The sequence below is a fragment of the Papaver somniferum genome, chromosome 11 (assembly GCF_003573695.1).
Source record: "Papaver somniferum cultivar HN1 chromosome 11, ASM357369v1, whole genome shotgun sequence".
Lineage (NCBI taxonomy): Eukaryota > Viridiplantae > Streptophyta > Magnoliopsida > Ranunculales > Papaveraceae > Papaver > Papaver somniferum.
This window is the reverse complement of record NC_039368.1, coordinates 100,525,440-100,542,944: the sequence shown is the minus strand read 5'-3', so window position 1 is coordinate 100,542,944 and position 17,505 is coordinate 100,525,440. Positions and strand designations below refer to the sequence as shown.

The 17,505-nt window shown below is 37.2% G+C and overlaps 3 protein-coding genes across 4 annotated transcripts; 2 read left to right on the top strand and 1 right to left on the bottom strand.

Moving 5' to 3' along the window:
* Positions 1 to 204: 204 nt before the first annotated feature.
* On the top strand, positions 205 to 2,520 carry LOC113321116 (replication protein A 14 kDa subunit B-like). Its single transcript, XM_026569000.1, has 3 exons — positions 205 to 339; positions 1,675 to 1,940; positions 2,195 to 2,520. Exons 2-3 carry the CDS (start codon positions 1,685 to 1,687, stop codon positions 2,257 to 2,259), a joined length of 321 nt encoding a protein of 106 aa, XP_026424785.1. The 5' UTR covers positions 205 to 339; positions 1,675 to 1,684; the 3' UTR covers positions 2,260 to 2,520.
* Positions 2,521 to 5,681: 3,161 nt separating this feature from the next.
* Positions 5,682 to 9,909, top strand: LOC113321969 (heterogeneous nuclear ribonucleoprotein Q-like). Of its 2 annotated transcripts, none has more exons than XM_026569958.1 (9): positions 5,682 to 5,799; positions 6,838 to 7,348; positions 7,440 to 7,556; positions 7,645 to 7,785; positions 7,876 to 8,049; positions 8,437 to 8,644; positions 8,733 to 8,908; positions 9,312 to 9,397; positions 9,500 to 9,909. In XM_026569958.1, exons 2-9 carry the CDS (start codon positions 6,872 to 6,874, stop codon positions 9,654 to 9,656), a joined length of 1,536 nt encoding a protein of 511 aa, XP_026425743.1. In that variant the 5' UTR covers positions 5,682 to 5,799; positions 6,838 to 6,871; the 3' UTR covers positions 9,657 to 9,909. The 2 variants fall into 2 exon arrangements, with proteins under 2 accessions (XP_026425743.1, XP_026425742.1); XM_026569957.1 differs by having other exon boundaries at positions 5,709 to 5,799; positions 6,370 to 7,348.
* Positions 9,910 to 10,072: 163 nt separating this feature from the next.
* Positions 10,073 to 12,796, bottom strand: LOC113321970 (DNA polymerase epsilon subunit 3-like). Its single transcript, XM_026569959.1, has 3 exons — positions 12,486 to 12,796; positions 11,810 to 11,928; positions 10,073 to 10,591 (listed from the first exon to the last, which is right to left on the bottom strand). The coding sequence occupies exons 1-3, from the start codon at positions 12,653 to 12,655 to the stop codon at positions 10,218 to 10,220; spliced, it is 663 nt and encodes a 220-aa protein (XP_026425744.1). The 5' UTR covers positions 12,656 to 12,796; the 3' UTR covers positions 10,073 to 10,217.
* Between the last annotated feature and the right edge of the window lie 4,709 nt (positions 12,797 to 17,505).

The following is a 17,505-nucleotide window of genomic DNA, read 5'->3' as shown; positions in this document are numbered from 1 at the left end:
AGGAAGAACCATAAATCAATCAAAATCAAGAAGAATATTGAAACCCTAATCACCTTGATTTTCGGTCAAAATCGCCCCGCTAAAGTCAACGTGGAATATTAAAAAAAATGGTAACAACCACCGGATGTCTTCCACCTAGCATCAGAAAAAGAGGTAAACCGAAGATCTTACGGTAGGGTTTTTAGTTCTTTTAGTTAACAAAGGGGATAATCATATCTTACGGTAGGTTTATCATATAAAACACTTCCTCTCCCGCCATTTCCCACAATACTTCTCTTAGTCCTGAAAGCCCTCAGTCTCTCCCAGAAGACTATTTGACCGAAACCCGTCTAGACCAAGGTAAATCACTTTAAATCTTCTTTTCTTTACTTATTTCCTACGGTCTCTTGTTAGAGTATTTTTGGATCTATGAACTTGCTTTGGAAAAATGTGGTTTTACGAAACCTAGGGTTTTAAAAATCGTATCTATCTTTTTTTCGAGCACTTTTATCTCGTCTAATATTTTGACTTTATGATTCTTATGCATCTGATAATCTGACCGAGGGTTAATTTTAGTGGTAGTTTGTGATGTTTTGGGTAGAATTTTTAGGGCGAAGTTTGGGACCCTTCAGTAATCAGATCATATAACATACACTGTGATGTTTTTTTTTTTTTTTTTTTTTCCTGTTATATGGTGATAATTGTTTGAGCACTGTTCCGATTCTCAAAGTTGGAAAGTTTAGGTTTAGAAAACAAATAGAATTTTTTTTGGTCGTTTATGCTTTAGAAGGGTACTTGTAAGTCTTGTCCGAGCAGGAGAATGAAATTGAACATAGTCATGTAATGTGCTGTTGGAGAATATGTGCCATCTAAGATGTAACTTTAAGTGACTGTTGATCTTGAGTGTAACCATAGACGCGGCGAACAATCAGTTTTTGGAATAATTTGATTTACTTAATTATGCAAGTATTTGTTTTCTGTACTTGTCATGTGTGCGAAGCTAGAAGTTCATGATGTTATGTTGGTTTCCTTTTGTATGTGCCTAATTAGTACTATACGTGCCTTCGTTAATCAGTCATATAATTGTAGCTTTCTGCGAGGTACAGGGGTTATTATTTTTAGTTGGAGTCAAACGATTTTGTGTAGCAGTTTCCATTTTCCTTTCAATTGCAGTTTTCTCATCCTCATGCTAATTTATATCCGGATTGTTTTGAGTTTTGTTGTGTCATTTTTAATAATCAGAAGCACTATACCTACCTCACTGTAGTTTGAACTCTTATTTGTACCACCTTATATGTTGGTTGGCTCTCTTTTACTTGTTTGGGTGAAGGCAGTGTGCTGCAACTTATGTAGTTAAGCATGCTACTTATGTATTTTTCGTATGCTGTAGCATAACATCCTAAATCCCAGACTATCATTTCTTCCTAGTTTCCCTTGGTGAGCATCACCATGTTCCTCATGAGCCTGGAATACCATTCAAAATTCTCTTACCTCCCGTTAACTGTAATGCTGCTACTTGTTCAATTGCTTATTGAACATATTGTAAAAACAGTACTTTGATTGCTTGTTCTCATCCGAATAGTAGTGAGCTTTACTTTGATTGCTTGTTCTCATCCGGATAGCAGTGAGCTTTACTTCAGTATCCTTCAATGTAATATATCATTTGATTGTATCTTTCTATCTATGCAATCTTAGCTTGCAGGAAATGGATACATCAAACCCAGCTGTTTTTGTCAACGGAGAACTGCTGCCGATGTGGGTTGGTCGAAGGGTTAGAGCAGTTGTTCAAGTTTTGCGGACTGAAGGTGGTTCCTTCTTAGGGAAAAGTACGGACGATCATCAGCTAACTATCAAGGGCCCTATTCCACAACATTTGACGACTTATGTTGAGGTGATTGGTATCGCCGAAAGCAACCAGTCCATTCGTGGGGAAATTTTCACCAATTTTGGTGATAACTTCGGTGTGTTACTCAACTCCTCTGACTTATCACTGTGCTTCATTCACCTGCTTACTTTTATTAAATTTGGTTTAAAATCAGAAGGAACTAATATTGTACTTGAAAATGGCAATTTTTCGAATATAATGCATCAATCGTGAAATTAAACTAAAATTGTGAAGATTCTGCTTCTAGATGGTGAATAGCATATTGGATTTCGCTCTTAACTCGTCCAAACCATTTCTTTTATCTCACGAGTGATCTGTTTTCTTTCACAGACATTGTCCCATATAATCGACTGTGCCAACTTGCTAATGGTGAACACAGGAGTTTGTTCATATAAATTGGAGCTTGGAGGATTAATAGGTAAATGTGGGTCTGAATGGGACATGAGAGAATGTATATGAATTAGTAGGTAAGTAAGAATAGGAAGTTTATGACTCTATCCTCTCGTTTCTTGTAGTTGGGATTTTTCTGGATGGTTTTTATTCAAGTCTTTAATTGGTGGTACTGATTAATTTTGCTTGTAAGAACACATTAAGATATTCCATGACTCTCCTCTGGATATGAAGCCTCCCTAGTTTTGTCACTTTTTATTTACTTTTTTTTTTGTCCCTCTGCAAATGCACCTATTCTTATTTATTATGGAAATTCCACTTCCTAGTTGTCTTTCTAACCAAATTAGTCTGTTAATAATTTGTTATTGGTGATCATAATACTGTAAATGAAAATAAAAATACAACTCAAACCAGCAGAGTTCTTTTACATGTCCCATTTTCATTTTTACATTTGACTAGGATCAGCCTTCTACCACTCCAACACAGATTATAGAAGATATTGCAGCTATAACACTAATGATATTCCAGCCTCAACTCAAGAGGATTCTAGTATTAATGGTATACCTCCAAATGAAATTGTTAGCATCAATCATGCAGTGGAGGCTCCTTTTATTCTTCAAAATACTTCTGGTATAAATACTTCAGTTAATCAATTTGAGATTCTTCAAGACAATGATAGCGATACTTCTAGCTCTAAAGAGGTGAAATTAAAAAGGTTAGTAGTTAGTACAACAACTCTCTTAGATTTTGTTTCCGGGTCTCAACCTATTACAATTGAAGAGAATTACCTCTTCAGAGGAAGCTGGAACTAGTAAAGCTTTTGGAGAGTAAAACCTGTTGTTGTGACTAGGAAAGCTAGTAAAGAAATCCTTAAACATGTGATTGATAAGGGGAGTTTATCTCCTCAACCTCCACCCTTTGAATGGAGACTCTCTTCTAGAATATCAGAGGCCTTAAAAGACAAAAGGCCAAAGATAAACTTTATAGTTTTGTAAAGTCTAACAATCCTTCTCTGGTTTGGGTCGTGGAACCAAAAATTAAAACAACAAAATATAATTTTAAACTGCCTGGTATGCATCATCAAATTATTCACAACTCTACAGATAACAATAAAGGAAATATTTAGTTATTTTGGGATCGTTCCCTTACTGCACCTGTAGTTATTGATGTCAATAGTCAATGCATTACTGTAGAAGTTGGTGGTGTTCTTGTAACTGGTGTTCATGCTAATTCCTATGCTATTAACAGAAGAGAACTATGGCAAAAACCGTGTGACATCAGTCTTTTAGATGGATTATTCAGGAATTCAATGAGTTTACTAGATGGACTGTTGGGGATGGTAATAATATTTCTCTTTGGCATGATAGATGGATTTATGAAGAACATATTAGCAGCCTGTTTCCTAACCATAATATCATAAATCAAAATACTCATCACTTGGTGAGCAACTTAATTGTGAATGAGCAGTGGTGCATTCCTGAAGATCTTCTCCAATTCATTCAAATTGAACAACTCCTAGTACTAAGAGAGGGTGCAGATATGCTTGTGTGGTGTAATAGTAACTCTGGTAAATTCACTGTTTCTGATGCCATAGAAAAGATAAGTTCTCCTATGCCTAAACTTCACTAGTATAATTTTTTTTGGAATTCTGCAGTTCTGCCATCTACTACAGCTAACATTTGGAAAATCACCAGAGAGGCCTGCTCAACTGATGAAAATCTAACAAAGAAAGGATTTCACATAGTTTCTAGATGCTATATCTGCCACAATGATGTTGATTCTCTGAACCATATTCTATGGAAATGCAATTTCAGCAAATTATTATGGTCATGGCTTGGAGGTATTTTCCATTATCTTAATCAGTTTCTTTTGAAGATGTTGTCAGATTGAGCAAACTCTGTAGCCCAATTATCAAAGAAGTGTGGGCTATTTGCTCTTATACCCTTATGGTGGAAATATGGTTTCTAAGGAATAACATCTGTTATGATGAAGACAAACCAAATGTCACAAAGGTTAAAAATAAGATTATGAGAATTGTAAATGACTGCAAGGGAAGAATGAAGGGTGTTATGTACTGACTATGAAAGACATATACTCCAGCTCTTTCAAATTCAATACAGTAATGTGAAAAGAATGAGAATTATTGAGCTATTATTCTGCCTTCCTTCTGATGATGAAATTCTCCTGTGCTGTGATGGTGCATCTAGAGGTAACCCCGGACTTGCTGTATATGGCTTTATTGTTAGAAATACTTCAGGTGAATTTGTCTTTACTGAATCTGGTGGTTTAGGAATAGTTACAAATTATATTGTTGAGTGTATAGCAAGTATTACGGCTTTGGAATGGGCAGTGGAAAATCAGTGTTTTAAAGTCATTCTGCAGTCTGATTCAAAAGCACGCATTACCTCATTGATATCCCAACAGATTCCCTGGTTTTTATTAGCAAGATGACAAAGAGCTGTGGCTGGTTCGCATTCGTTCTCTTACATGCATGTTTATAAAGAGGTTAATTTATCTATAGATCACTTTGCAAAGGTGTGCATGCTCATATGGAAAATCCTCATCAGCCTTATTATAGATTTGCTTAATCTGTTCTTTATCTTTTATGTGTTGATGATGTTATGATTTTTCATTCTTCTCTCTTTTAGTATGGGCCTGCTGGTCTTGTATGTATGTTTAAAACTATGAGATTTTAATAAAAATTCTGTTTCTCAAAAAAAAATAAAAAAAAAATAAAAAATAATAATAATTGTAAAGCGGGTTTTGAAGTCGAAACCTTCGACCTTAACTTTTGTACGGTTTTAAAAGGCTCTTAGGAAGTTAGCGTTATGTAATATCAGAGGGTCAACTCAGGTGTCGTGTAACGATGTAAGATGACATCCCATCCCATGCAAGTATGCAACTACTCTGGACTCTGGAGTCAATCAAGCTCTTGATTTTGGACTTACTCCCTCCGTTTCTAAAAAAAGGCTTATTTGGTTTTCACAAAAATTAAGAAAACTAATCATTGGAGCCACTTTTCCATCTTTTTCCCTAATCTATCCTTTAGTCTCCACTCATCTCCTATTAGAGAAAGAGGAGAGAGAAGTTGGTCCTTTTATGGGTATAGTAGTAAAATCATAACATTTGACTTTCCACATATGGAAACAAGCCTTTTTTTTGACATACCCAAAAACAGAAACCTTCCTATTTTTTAGAAACGGAGGGAGTAATATGTAGCGGAAATGTAGTGTTGACTTTTCTGAGTAGTCAACATAACAATTGACTAAGACGTCTTTGACTTTGGACATCGGTGCAGCGGTGCTGACACGAAGAAAAGATATCCAAAAATACCAAAAAAAGACCTGTATTATTGACGCCACCAGGTAGGAATATGAAGGGTAATTTCGTCATAGTTTATAGTATCAAATTTGTCACACTCACGCAGGCAGCATAATCGTAAAAAAAAGAAACAGATAACGAACAAAATAGAAACCCTAGCTCCTTTTTCTTTCCCAATTTGCTTCGCACCCGAAATCCAAGTTAAAAAGACAGGTCAAATTCAGGTAATTTTCTCTCACCAACTTATCCTCTTTGATTTGTCGAAAATGTTTGGTAGTGATCTCTCCTCATTTTGGATTGATCATCATATATACTATTCCTTGCTACTCTTTTGGGGGTTTAGCTACTGCTGAAGCTCAACACATCTAATTTAGTTAAGACATCTCTTTAAACGTTGAGAATTTAGCTCAACATCCATGTCTATATGAAGTCACCTTAGAATGAATAAGCATATATACATGTCAAATACGTCAGCATTGTTTAGAAAATATATGAAGATTTGTTTGGTGATTTCTATGTTCTAAACAGCTGCAAGTACAAGTAGTTGACCAAAAACTTGCATTTCATATATCTGTATAATAAAACTAGCTTTAAAACTGTTTGACCGATTTAACGTATTTGCTACTTGTTATGGTACATGTCGCATCAATTTGTTGTTCCTGCAACTGTTATTTATGAACTTGTTTGATTTTATTTTTTTTCTGTTGGAACCTGGAAGTTGAAACTTTGTATTCTTAAGTGAGATTGGATAGCAGACTGGTTTGACGATCAGATACATTCGCCTTGTGTTGCAGCTTGCTCATTCCTGTATCACATTTGATTATAGAAGCACCACGCTTATCGTCTAGTGTAATTTAATCCCCTTATTTATTTCCTGCTTTCTCTTCTGCTTGTTTTGATCAAGGCAATCTGACAGAATTTAGATTGCTAAACTAGCCTTTACCTTTTGAGCTTCAGCCTGACATCTAAATTTCAAGAAGTTCATATCTTCATATTGTTTTGATCCTATTTGATCATCATCGTCCTCTTGATTATCATTCAGAATTCTCTAATACCTTTCTCTATTAATACTGCTGCTACTTATTTTGTTCTTTTGGAGAAAATCTGTCTCTTTGAATATCCTTTGGAGCTATATTTTATGGCTCATTTCGATCTTTATTCTCACCCTTCAACTCCTTTTGGCCTTTCTCTATGTTTCCTCCATTCCATATTTGCAAACTTCCTTCTCCAAATTGCTTCTGGCTTCTGGGCTTCTTTCACAGCTTCGCTGAAAGCTTATTTAGTAAGATACATAAGATGCCGAGAGGGAAAAGTGCTGCTGCACCTAGAAAGGCAGTTGAACAGGAAAGGCCGGGAGAACAGGTAGACTTTGATGCTGACAATGATCCCGAAGAGACAATGGAGGAAGAGGTTGAATATGAAGAAGTAGAGGAAGAAGTGGATGAAGAGGAGGATGAGGTAGAAGAACAGGAAGTGGATGGAGAAGAACAAGAAGAAGAAGAGGAGGAGGAGGAGGAAGAGGAGGAGGAGGAAGAGGAGGAAGAAGAAGAGGAGGTAGAAGAAGAGGCAGAAACTGTTGATGCAGAAGCAAGCCCCAGTGATGATGAAGATATGAATGTTGCCGAGGCAGAGGATGAGGACGAGAACCCTGAACATGCTGCGCTTCTTGCACTTCCTCCTCATGGGTCTGAGGTTTATGTTGGTGGGATTCCTCATGGTACTTCTGAAGAAGAATTAAGGGGATTTTGCGAGTCTGTAGGAGAGGTGACCGAGGTAAGTTTGAAACCCTCTCTCTGTCTCTCTTGAAATGCACTGTTTAGGTTCCTTTATAGAGACTGATTATGTGGATAGTTTGGCAATATAGATTAGAATCATGAAAAGCAAAAATGCGTCGGAGAATAAGGGCTATGCATTTGTGACATTTAGGACGAAACAGTTGGCTGATAAAGCAATTGAAGGTCTGAATAATACTGAATTCCAGGTACTACTTCCTCCCATACAACATACATGAGTCTAAATTATGCATTTTATAATTGTTGACATTATGCTTAAACCTTTTTCTCTCTCAGAGAAGAAGGATAAAATGTTCGTCCTCTCAAGCGAAACATCGATTATTCCTTGGTAATGTTCCAAAAAGTTGGGGAGAGGAAGATTTGAAAAAGGTCATTATGGAGATTGGGCCAGGAGTTGGTAATGTGGAGCTGCTAAAGGTTTGTTTGTTTTAACGACGTACATCAGTAGCCATCAGTTCCTGGAACGCTCAACTCACCACTTATATCTGTTCTGATGTATTTTTTCAGGATCCGCAGAACTCCAACCGTAACCGTGGTTTTGCATTCATTGAGTATTATAACCATGCGTGTGCTGAGTATTCAAGGCAGAAGATGTCGACCCCTACATTCAAGCTGGAAAAGAATGTTCCTACAGTTAGCTGGGCAGAGCCTAAGAACGCAGATTCTAATTCTAGCTCACAGGTCCCTTTCTGTCTATTTTGGTTCTAAGCTTTCTTAGTATCGTGACGCTAATTTTTGAAAATCTGTAATTGAGATTTGGCTGTGTTATATAATTCAGAGCTCCAAAGTGCATATGCCAGGGCTGCTAACCTTGACTGCTTATGAGTTTCTCTTGTGAGAATTCCTGCATATATCCTCGACATTTAACAAATTATGATGAATCTGTGTTGTATATTTTTGTAAAAAAGAGATGCAAGGGTTTATTTCACACTGTGGATGGGGAACACCTGTTTTACCACTGCCTTTTGTTGTATCCTTGATTTGGAGTTTGGATAAATGATTAAGGTTCTTGGCTACCTATTGACTTGTTTTCTAATTCTGTGGTTGATTGAGTTGTTCCTTGTACAGGTAAAGGCAGTCTACGTGAAAAACTTGCCATCTGACATTACTCAGGATAAGTTAAGAGAAATGTTTGAACATCATGGAGAGATCACGAAAGTGGTATTACCACCTGCAAAGTCTGGCCAAGAAAATAGCAGATTTGGTTTTCTGCACTTCGCACAAAGGGCTAGTGCTATGAATGCAATAAAGGATACTGAAAAATATGAAATTGACGGTGATTCCCATTATATCCATTTTTTATTTTGTGTTTCATGATTAATAATTTGGTGAAATAATTTTGCTTGCATTGATTCCTTTGACAGGTCAAGTTATTGACTGTTCTCTTGCAAAGCCGCAGGCAGATAAAAAACCTGATAGAGGGTCCAGTTCACATAAGTCGGCCTTGCTTACAGGTTATCCGCCTCCTTTGGGCTATGGGATGGCTGGTGGTGCATATGGTGGTCTAGGTGCAGGATATGGTACCTCGGGGTATGCACAGGTAAAATGGTTGCTGTGTTTTTCTATTAACCTTTTGGTACCACTTGGTCAGTGATGGTTATTAGACTTGTATTTGTCCTGCGTTCTTTCCCTTGTGTTGTGAGTGTATGTGCGAGAGTATTCACAATGGATTGAGAAGTCATACATGCCAAACTTTATTATGGACAGAACATCGTTAAATGCATGGTTCTTGGCAATAGTAATCATTGTCCAAAGGTCACCCACCAATGTAGCTCAGCAAACCATTAAGTTTGTGGAATTTTGAAGTTCTGAATCATTTTTGTTCCTTCAAATAGGTTACGCTGGGCACCACTTCAATTTTATGTAATAGTTCTTGCCGCTTTTGGTTTACTTCGTATGTATAATATGTACACTGACATGTGTATGTGGTTTTCTCTTTGCAGCCGCTGATCTACGGTAGGGGACCAACCCCTGCGGGCATGTCTATGATGCCAATGCTTTTGCCTGACGGGCAGATCGGATATGTCCTGTATGTACATTACAGATCTTTCTTTTGTATGGTGGTTGCTGGATCAACTTGCCTTTACTCATCCATGAATTGTACTTATTCTACATCTCTCTCATACTGCAGGCAGCAGCCTGGAGCACAGCAGTATCCCCCCCCTCCACAACAGAGAAGTGGAGGTGGTAGGAGTGGAAGCAGAGGTGGCGGAAATAGAGGTGGCAACTCAAGTGGGGGTAACCAGAACAACGACGGTGGACATGGGAGCAGATATCGCCCTTATTGATAATCATGACACTGTAACCTTGTAGCCATAGTCTGATTTGGGTGGAGCATCTCACCCTTGAATCTTATCTTCTTGTTTTTATGCTTGTATTGTTGTATCAATAAACACAGTTGAAGGTGAAAAAGTACAACCTATTCAACTGTACCCTCTTGCACTGTAGCTCAATAACAACACCAGCAATGCTAATTTAGAGAACAATTGATCAAAAGAATTTAATAGTGAATGTTAAAGCTAACAGAAATTGAAGGTCTTCTATATGTATTCATCTTTCTGCAGTAGATAGAACTGTTTTTATTGCTCATCAATCACCTCATTGCTCCATTCGGTTCTCCTTTTTTGTTCTGGAAGCTATCATGTGGGGTCTACACTTCTCTAACATATTTCTTTGTCAAATCAAATGAATAGACAGCTCAGAATTGGGGAACCCATTCATTAGGTTGTTGAATTAAACTGCCTATTTTGATTGATAAATACTGAGGTTGCAAATGCAGACCAAAACAAAATTGTCCAAGGTTGTGATAATTAGGAGGGATGCGTGAAAAAATGACGAAAAATAAATGATTATGCGCTCTCAGAATTGTCCTCTTCATCAGCTTCCTCTTCATCTTCTTTGTCATTAATGTCTCCCTCTTCTTTATTGTCTCCGTCTTCATCCGCTTCTTCCTCCTGTTCATCTTCATCAGCTTCTTCCTCATCTTCTTTTTCATTTCCTTCTTCATCAGCTTCTTCGTCATCCTCTTGATCTTCGCTATGTGCTGAAGGTTCTTCTTCCACCTCTGGTTGGACCATCTTCCTTTTCTTATCTGCTTCCATTTCCTTTGCCTTTGCTGTTGAAGGTTCTTTCCCCCCCTCAGATTGGGCCATTTTCCTTTTCTTATCTGCTTCCTTTGCCTTCGCTGCTCCAGCTTTCTTTCCAGCATTTTTTCTTTTAAAGTCTGACAAGAAATCAACCTAAGCATTAAACCATTACGTAGTGGGTAGCTCCACACATCTGCTCAGTTCAGATTTACAGTTCTCCACAGAATTGTCATATAACAGACAGTAACTCAGCCTTTTTCTTCTGATATCAACTAAGCAACCTATACATTTGTTCTTTAAGAACTCATATGACTGCTTGGTTTGGGTTTGCAAGGCATGAAACCTAGAAGTTAGATTGATGACAGACATGTCATTAATTTACTTACGGAACCTTGTAGTGAATTGTGTACAACATTTTAATGATACAGACAAGTAAGAAAAGCACCGAGGGATAGAGCAACATGCCAACATCCACTCCAGAGAAATGATCTAGTTGATTCAAGAAGAAACATAACTTTGCTACTAACAAACCAATTATTATATGAAGTGGTGGATTAGAAAATGATGTTGAAGTGAAATGCTGGCGGCATTTTTTTTTTCCTTCGTAAACTACTATTAAAAATTTATAGTGCAAAAGATGGTGAACTGCAAAATGACTTGATGTTCCTTAAATCATACTATCAAGTAAGGTATGGACAAAAGAAATTATGTAACAGTTTACAGCTAGCAGAATCACGTTTATCCTCTCCCCAGGTATGCAATGAATCCTACCTATTGGTATTTACATCAACAAGATACAAAGGAAGTTTTTTATTACTCGGGAAACTTATTTACCATACCCCTCCATTTTCAAAACAGAACATGAGACGGCGATACATTTGAAGCACAGAGAGACTACTGGAACTTGGTTGCCCCAAGGCTTCACTATAGTCGCTAGAGGAGGAACATCAAGCAATTATGGGGAGTGTAAGTAAAGGGTGTTTAGTGAGTGAAATGGAAAAAAAAAAAAATCCAGAAGAGAGAGCTCTTCAAATAATAAACATCTGAAGTACTTGGAAAATACTGGGTTTGATTAATGAAAGTTAGCTACACCAAGAAAGTAGATTGTGAACTATATGCATTGTGAAGGATGTCGTAAAGCAAAAGTTACAATGCATGACATAAATTCACCTAACAGTTTGTATACCAGAAGATGTTTCTAGGAGATCTAATCATGGTTCATTAGCAACATATTTCAACAGTGTCTGGTAGTGATAGACCATATTTCAGTTCTTACTTTATGCTGTATAGAAAAAATCATGAATAGCTTATCGAATAGGCAGAGAGTAACAGTATCCTGTGAGAAATATGCTAACCATCTAAAGAGGCTTTGAGAGGTTCAATGAACTCCTGAAATTCAATCTCTTCCAGTGCTTCGAAAATATCTTCAGCATTGATTGTTTGTCTTTTTGACTCCTTGCATACATCTTTTGCCCTGCAGGAAACAACAACTTTCATAATCTGCATCTAAAAGAAAAGAAACTATTACCTTTACCATCATTAGAGATCTCAATAAAACCATTAAAAAGGTATGCCGTAGAAGACAACATATTTCATTACTCATATTTCTTCTGATGGGAAATGAAATCCTCATCTGAGACACTAGAAAATTAAAAGTAGGAACCATCTAATTGAGCAATTTGAGATAATCTCCAAAATGTACAATTATGGTTCCAGTTGATTGAAACTTGACTAGCTGCACATCCTTTATCCAAACCCTATTTTAGGAAGCTTAGAGGAAATAAAAGAAATTTGGGGAAAACTACTTCAACTGATCCAGGATTAATTCCTCGAAGAAACATTTTAGTTCTAATCATTCACAACCATCAGTTATCAAACTCATTTCACACCCATTACACCCAAAACCCTAATAATCCCAACCTTTTTCGTGTGTGATCAAAGGAACAGCATAACCATACATTAAGTTTGCTAATTGTTTATCAAATTTCAAGAAATCAAATTCTAGTGCCACAAAATTTGGAGAAGACTTACGTAGCAGACAGGTAATGGATGAAGATTCTAGCACTCTCACCGAAAGCGAGGATAGCTTCTTTATGAATCTGGAGATCTCCAGCATCTGACTCTGAGAGTTTCTCCTTCACCAATCTTCGTACAATAGCTTTAGGTAGCTCCTCCACCGATTCAGCTCCAACTTTTGCCATTTTTACTATTTCTCCGTCTCTTTTCTCACCTTATACCAAAACCTAGAAATCGAACTATTCAACCTTCTTTGTCTAATACTTAGCGCCAAAATTGATGGGCTTTAATTACTTTCCCGCCCTTTAGGGATACACTTACACCAAAAACGCCCTAGACAAAATAAAAAGTTAAAAAATCAAATAAGAAATTATTGCAGTCTATTGCAGGGGTGATAAATTTGTGGTTGGCTGGGGTTTGCCCTCCACAGCACTTGGTGAGTATGTGGCCCAGTGGCCGAGCCAGAGTTTGAAGATAAGGGGGACTAAGAATGAACTTACTTAAATTTTGGGAGCTAAGTGTTAGTATCAGGTGACTAATTATAAAATATGTGATAAAACTAAGAGTTTTTTTTTTATTTTGTTAATCTTTTGGGGGGCTAGAGCCTGGGTTAGTCAACCCTTGGCTCCGCCCTGATGTGGCCAATACTCCATTAACACCTTTACTCAAGCCAGATGGTGGGTTGCGACCAATTGGTGTTGGGACTATACGGAGGAGACTATGCTCCAAGATTGCAGCCACTTCAGCCTGCAAACATTTAATTTTTTATTTGGGTAATTACCAATTTGGTGTAGGCATACCTTGTAGTGTGGAGGGCATATTACACGCTGCCAATCGTCAACTTGAGCCAAAAAGGGGACTGCACTACTCATACAATGTTGCTAATCGACTTCTCAAACACCTTCAATCTAGTTGATATGATATCAATGATTAAGGAAGTCAGAGCTGCCCTGGTATATCAAGGTGGGTAGAGTTTTGCTATTTAACCCCAGCTAGATTATACTATAACGAGTTTGTTCTTTCTTCGTCTCAGGGGGTCAACAAGGTGACCCACTTGGTCCCCTATTGTTTGCTCTAACTTTGCACCCACTTGCTTCCAAGATTGCAGATCAGCGTTCTTTAGACTTCCATGCCTGGTATCTCGACGACGGTACTATTGCAGGTGATACATTGCAGGTATCTAAAGCCTTGCAGATCATTCGGGAAGATGGTCCTAAGAGTGGTTTGTTCTTGAATATTACAAAAACTGAAATATGTTGGCCTTCTCTTGATCCTAGGAGTAATGCTGAAGGTGTGTTTTCTGCCAATATTGGTAGGCCATATTGTTAGGAGGTCCGGTCAGTTTAGACTTGCAATATTGTAGTGCCATGGTGTTAAGTAGAGTGGATAAGACAGTACAATTGATGCATAAGGTGCATCAGTTGAAAGATCCACAAAGTGAGCTATTACTCTTGCGCAACTGTACAGGGGTTTCAAGACTTTATTTCACTCTTCGTACTACTAGTCCCTTGGCTATATAGTCTGTGGCTCCACTCTTTGATAATAAATTATTCAATTACTTGGTCAAATTGTTGTTGGGTGATGGTGCAGGTTTCGGGTTGGTCCAGCAGCGTATGACCACCTTGCCCATCAAAGATGGAGGTTTAGGGGTCTTCACCATTGCTGATACTGGGACATATTGTTTCTTAGCTTCTTTGGCCCAAACTCAGTATCTGCAGAGCAACCTCCTGAAGCTTCCATCTTCTTCAGACCCTTGTCACAGGTTTGAACATGCTTTGCAGTTTTTCTTACAAGCTTGTGGGATTTCTAGTTTCAACTTCAACATCAAAGATGATGCCCCCCATTGTATGAAGTCTCTGGCAACCATCTAATTTGGTGTTGTAAAGGATACACTTACCTCCAACTTTGCTTTGAATGACCATGAAAATTTTTTATGGTAATGTAATCGGAAGGTACATGCTATGGACTTTCTAAAGTACATTCCTATTAGTGGGTTGAATCAGTCAGTTGGGCCGAGACAATTTATTTCCGTCCTTCAATACAGACTAGGTATACCCTTTTTTGTTGAAGACAATTTGTGTTATATCTGTGCACGACCTATGGACATCTATGGGGATCACGCTATACATTGTGCTAGCGAGGATGGTCCCAAATTTCGTCATGATACGGTGAAAGATGTATTTGATGATATGTGCTACAAAGCTGGTGTTGTGGCAAGGAAAGAAGTGTTTAGATTTCTTTCCGACAATGCTAACGCCTTAAATCCCGCCGATATTCTTGTCTACGATTGGGAAGATGGAAAACATGTTTGCTTTGATGTCACGGGTGCTTCTCCTTTCACAAATGCTAGTACTCATACTTTTCACTTCAAGTCATGCTATCCATGCTGCTGTCACTCGCAAAAACACCAAATATCTGGACAAATGCACACAACAGGGCTATGGTTTCAAAGTATTAGCATTTACCACTTTAGCTGAACTTGGTGAGGACACTATTTTTTTTTAAGCGCTTGAGAAACTGCCTTACTAGGGATAATGTCAATTACAAAATAAGTAGTTTTCTCTTTCACAAATTAGGCATTGTTATTCAAAAAGATGTTGGGGCCCAACTTGTTTCTCGGTTACCTTCCACCTATAGTATTGAATTTTTTTGTTATTATATTAATTAATTAAAAATAAGAAAACTACAAAGAAAAAAACTGGCCGCACCGAAGTATTCCCAAATTAATTGGGGTATATAAAATTTAAATTATTCCAAGATTATTTGCTAAGGGATGTCTAAAAGATTAAATTGTCCGTCCCATTAATACATGAATTCAGTTTCACTGAAGCCGTAAAACTAAAACTCATCCATCAATCTTCAAAATCCATCTTCAAAACTTGAACCCTAACTGCGTGATAAAATCAAAAAAAGAAAGAAAACAAAAATTCAGAATGAAACTAAAAAATCAATACGAAATTGAAATTTAGGACTATGAGATATAAGATTGGATTCAGATCGGGTATTTATTACGCACTCAGGTTTGAGTTTGAGTACACAATCATACCCAATGTCATATCCTGTATAATTCCAAATTCTTATGAAAAGTTGTCAAGAAGATGTATTTTTTAGCATGACGACTTTTCTTGGTATTCAAAAGTCTTTCATGGTCTAATTTTTGTAGGTTGACGATTTTGATTCAGTTAGTTTTATAAGTTTCAGGGTCGCCATAATCCTCAAATGTCTACTTCATAAGAAGAACTTTATTTATTTATATTTATAAGCGAAAGTTTATATGCCAGATGATGGGATCTAATCTAAGACCTTCTCCAATGGTGAATGTGAATATTTCATATGCGACATCGTTTCTAAGACATCCTTTGAGCAAAAAATCCTAAATATTAGGAAAAATAAAGTTTTATCTCCAACCCATAAAGTTTTCTATTATTTGTTTACTTATTTGTATGAATATAATTGGTTTAAATCCTTGCCGTTTTTATTTTTCAATGAATTTTATTAATAAAAGTGTTACTAGGATGGGAAGACATCTTCTAAGTGAATGTATAAAACTAGAGGTTCACCTAGAGGATGTCTATTTTTTTACCACATCATCTTCACATCAATGGGTTAGAGATGATTTTTTATAAATATTTTTATGATCCTATGTGGATTAGGACTTTTTCCTTCAAACACATTCCATTGGAGAGGCTCTAAGATTAGCCCTTTCTAAGAAATTCGATCTTTCAAGACTAGACATATTCTCCGTAGAGAAATATTCAACTTTCTTAGTTCTAACTTCCTTGGCAAGCCTATCTTCTATATCAACAAACTTTCTAGTTTTAAACAAAAAAGAAACCGAATTCCAATAATTAAAGGAAAAGTTGCATCTGTCGATGCTATTATGAGCTACAGGGAAGGTCTTCAGGATTTAGTTCACCATATTCTGTAATATCTACTTTGACGACTTTGTATTGGTTGTCACTTTGTGAGATGTCGACCATGAAGACCAATAACAGCTTAAATCAACCTTTCTTTGTGTCCCATTTTTCATTTAGTTGTTATGTTGTTTTATCTATAAACGTGAAGAGATTGTGTATAAGATTTTTAGTTGTCAGTGTTTGAAATTTTCGACCTTGAAGACTATAGTTTAGTCGGCAAGTTATGATAATAATACCTTGCAACTAATCATGCATTTGTAACACCTTTCTCTGTATAACTGTTGATGGTGGATTTTCGGCAAGAGCTAAAATCGTAAAATCATGATACTGCATGTTTCTGGCCCGACTTTCAGGAATGCATTTGAAAATTCATATTTTATGATCCGTGAACCATTTCATGATCTCTTCCTGAGCGAGCATTCCTATCAGAGCTATGATGAATATGTTTCTTGAAAGGCCTCTCAGGTGAGCTTTCGATGCTTCACGCGTTTCATCATCACCTCTACATAGAATTAAAATGACTGGGCGGCTCCTAGACATATTTCATGCTAGTATTGAGCCTAACGCCTTCAGGACGTCACGCTGCTCGTTGTTCCCTGACCACGTAAAGAGACAGTGTATAGAATTTCTTAATGATTGGTCGGTTCCTAGACGTATTGCATGTTAGAGAGCTTAACGTCTTTAGGACGTCATGCTACTCGTTGTTCCCTGACTATACCCCCCCTCATAACGAGTATGATACTTCAATTATCTCATATCTCAATTCTGCAAATAGGTTAATTCTAGTGCGCCATTCATCAACTGAATTTTTAGAAAATAATTTATTCTATCTCATTACTCCGTTTCATGGATGATCCTTAGATGGATTCAATGGATTAGCAATAAATACTCAACTCCTTTTATTACTCTGTTTCATGAATTATTCTCAGCTGAATTTCATGAATTAGTAATAAATATTCACTGATCGGGCATCTGGGCCACCACCGAGTAAGCCCCGAGAAAATGGTGCGATTGTACTTAATAATAATGCACCAACGAGCACCCGAACAAGCATTAAAGAATATGGACGAACGAGGAACCTATGCAATTAATTAAGAAGGAAAATAATATTATGGTGG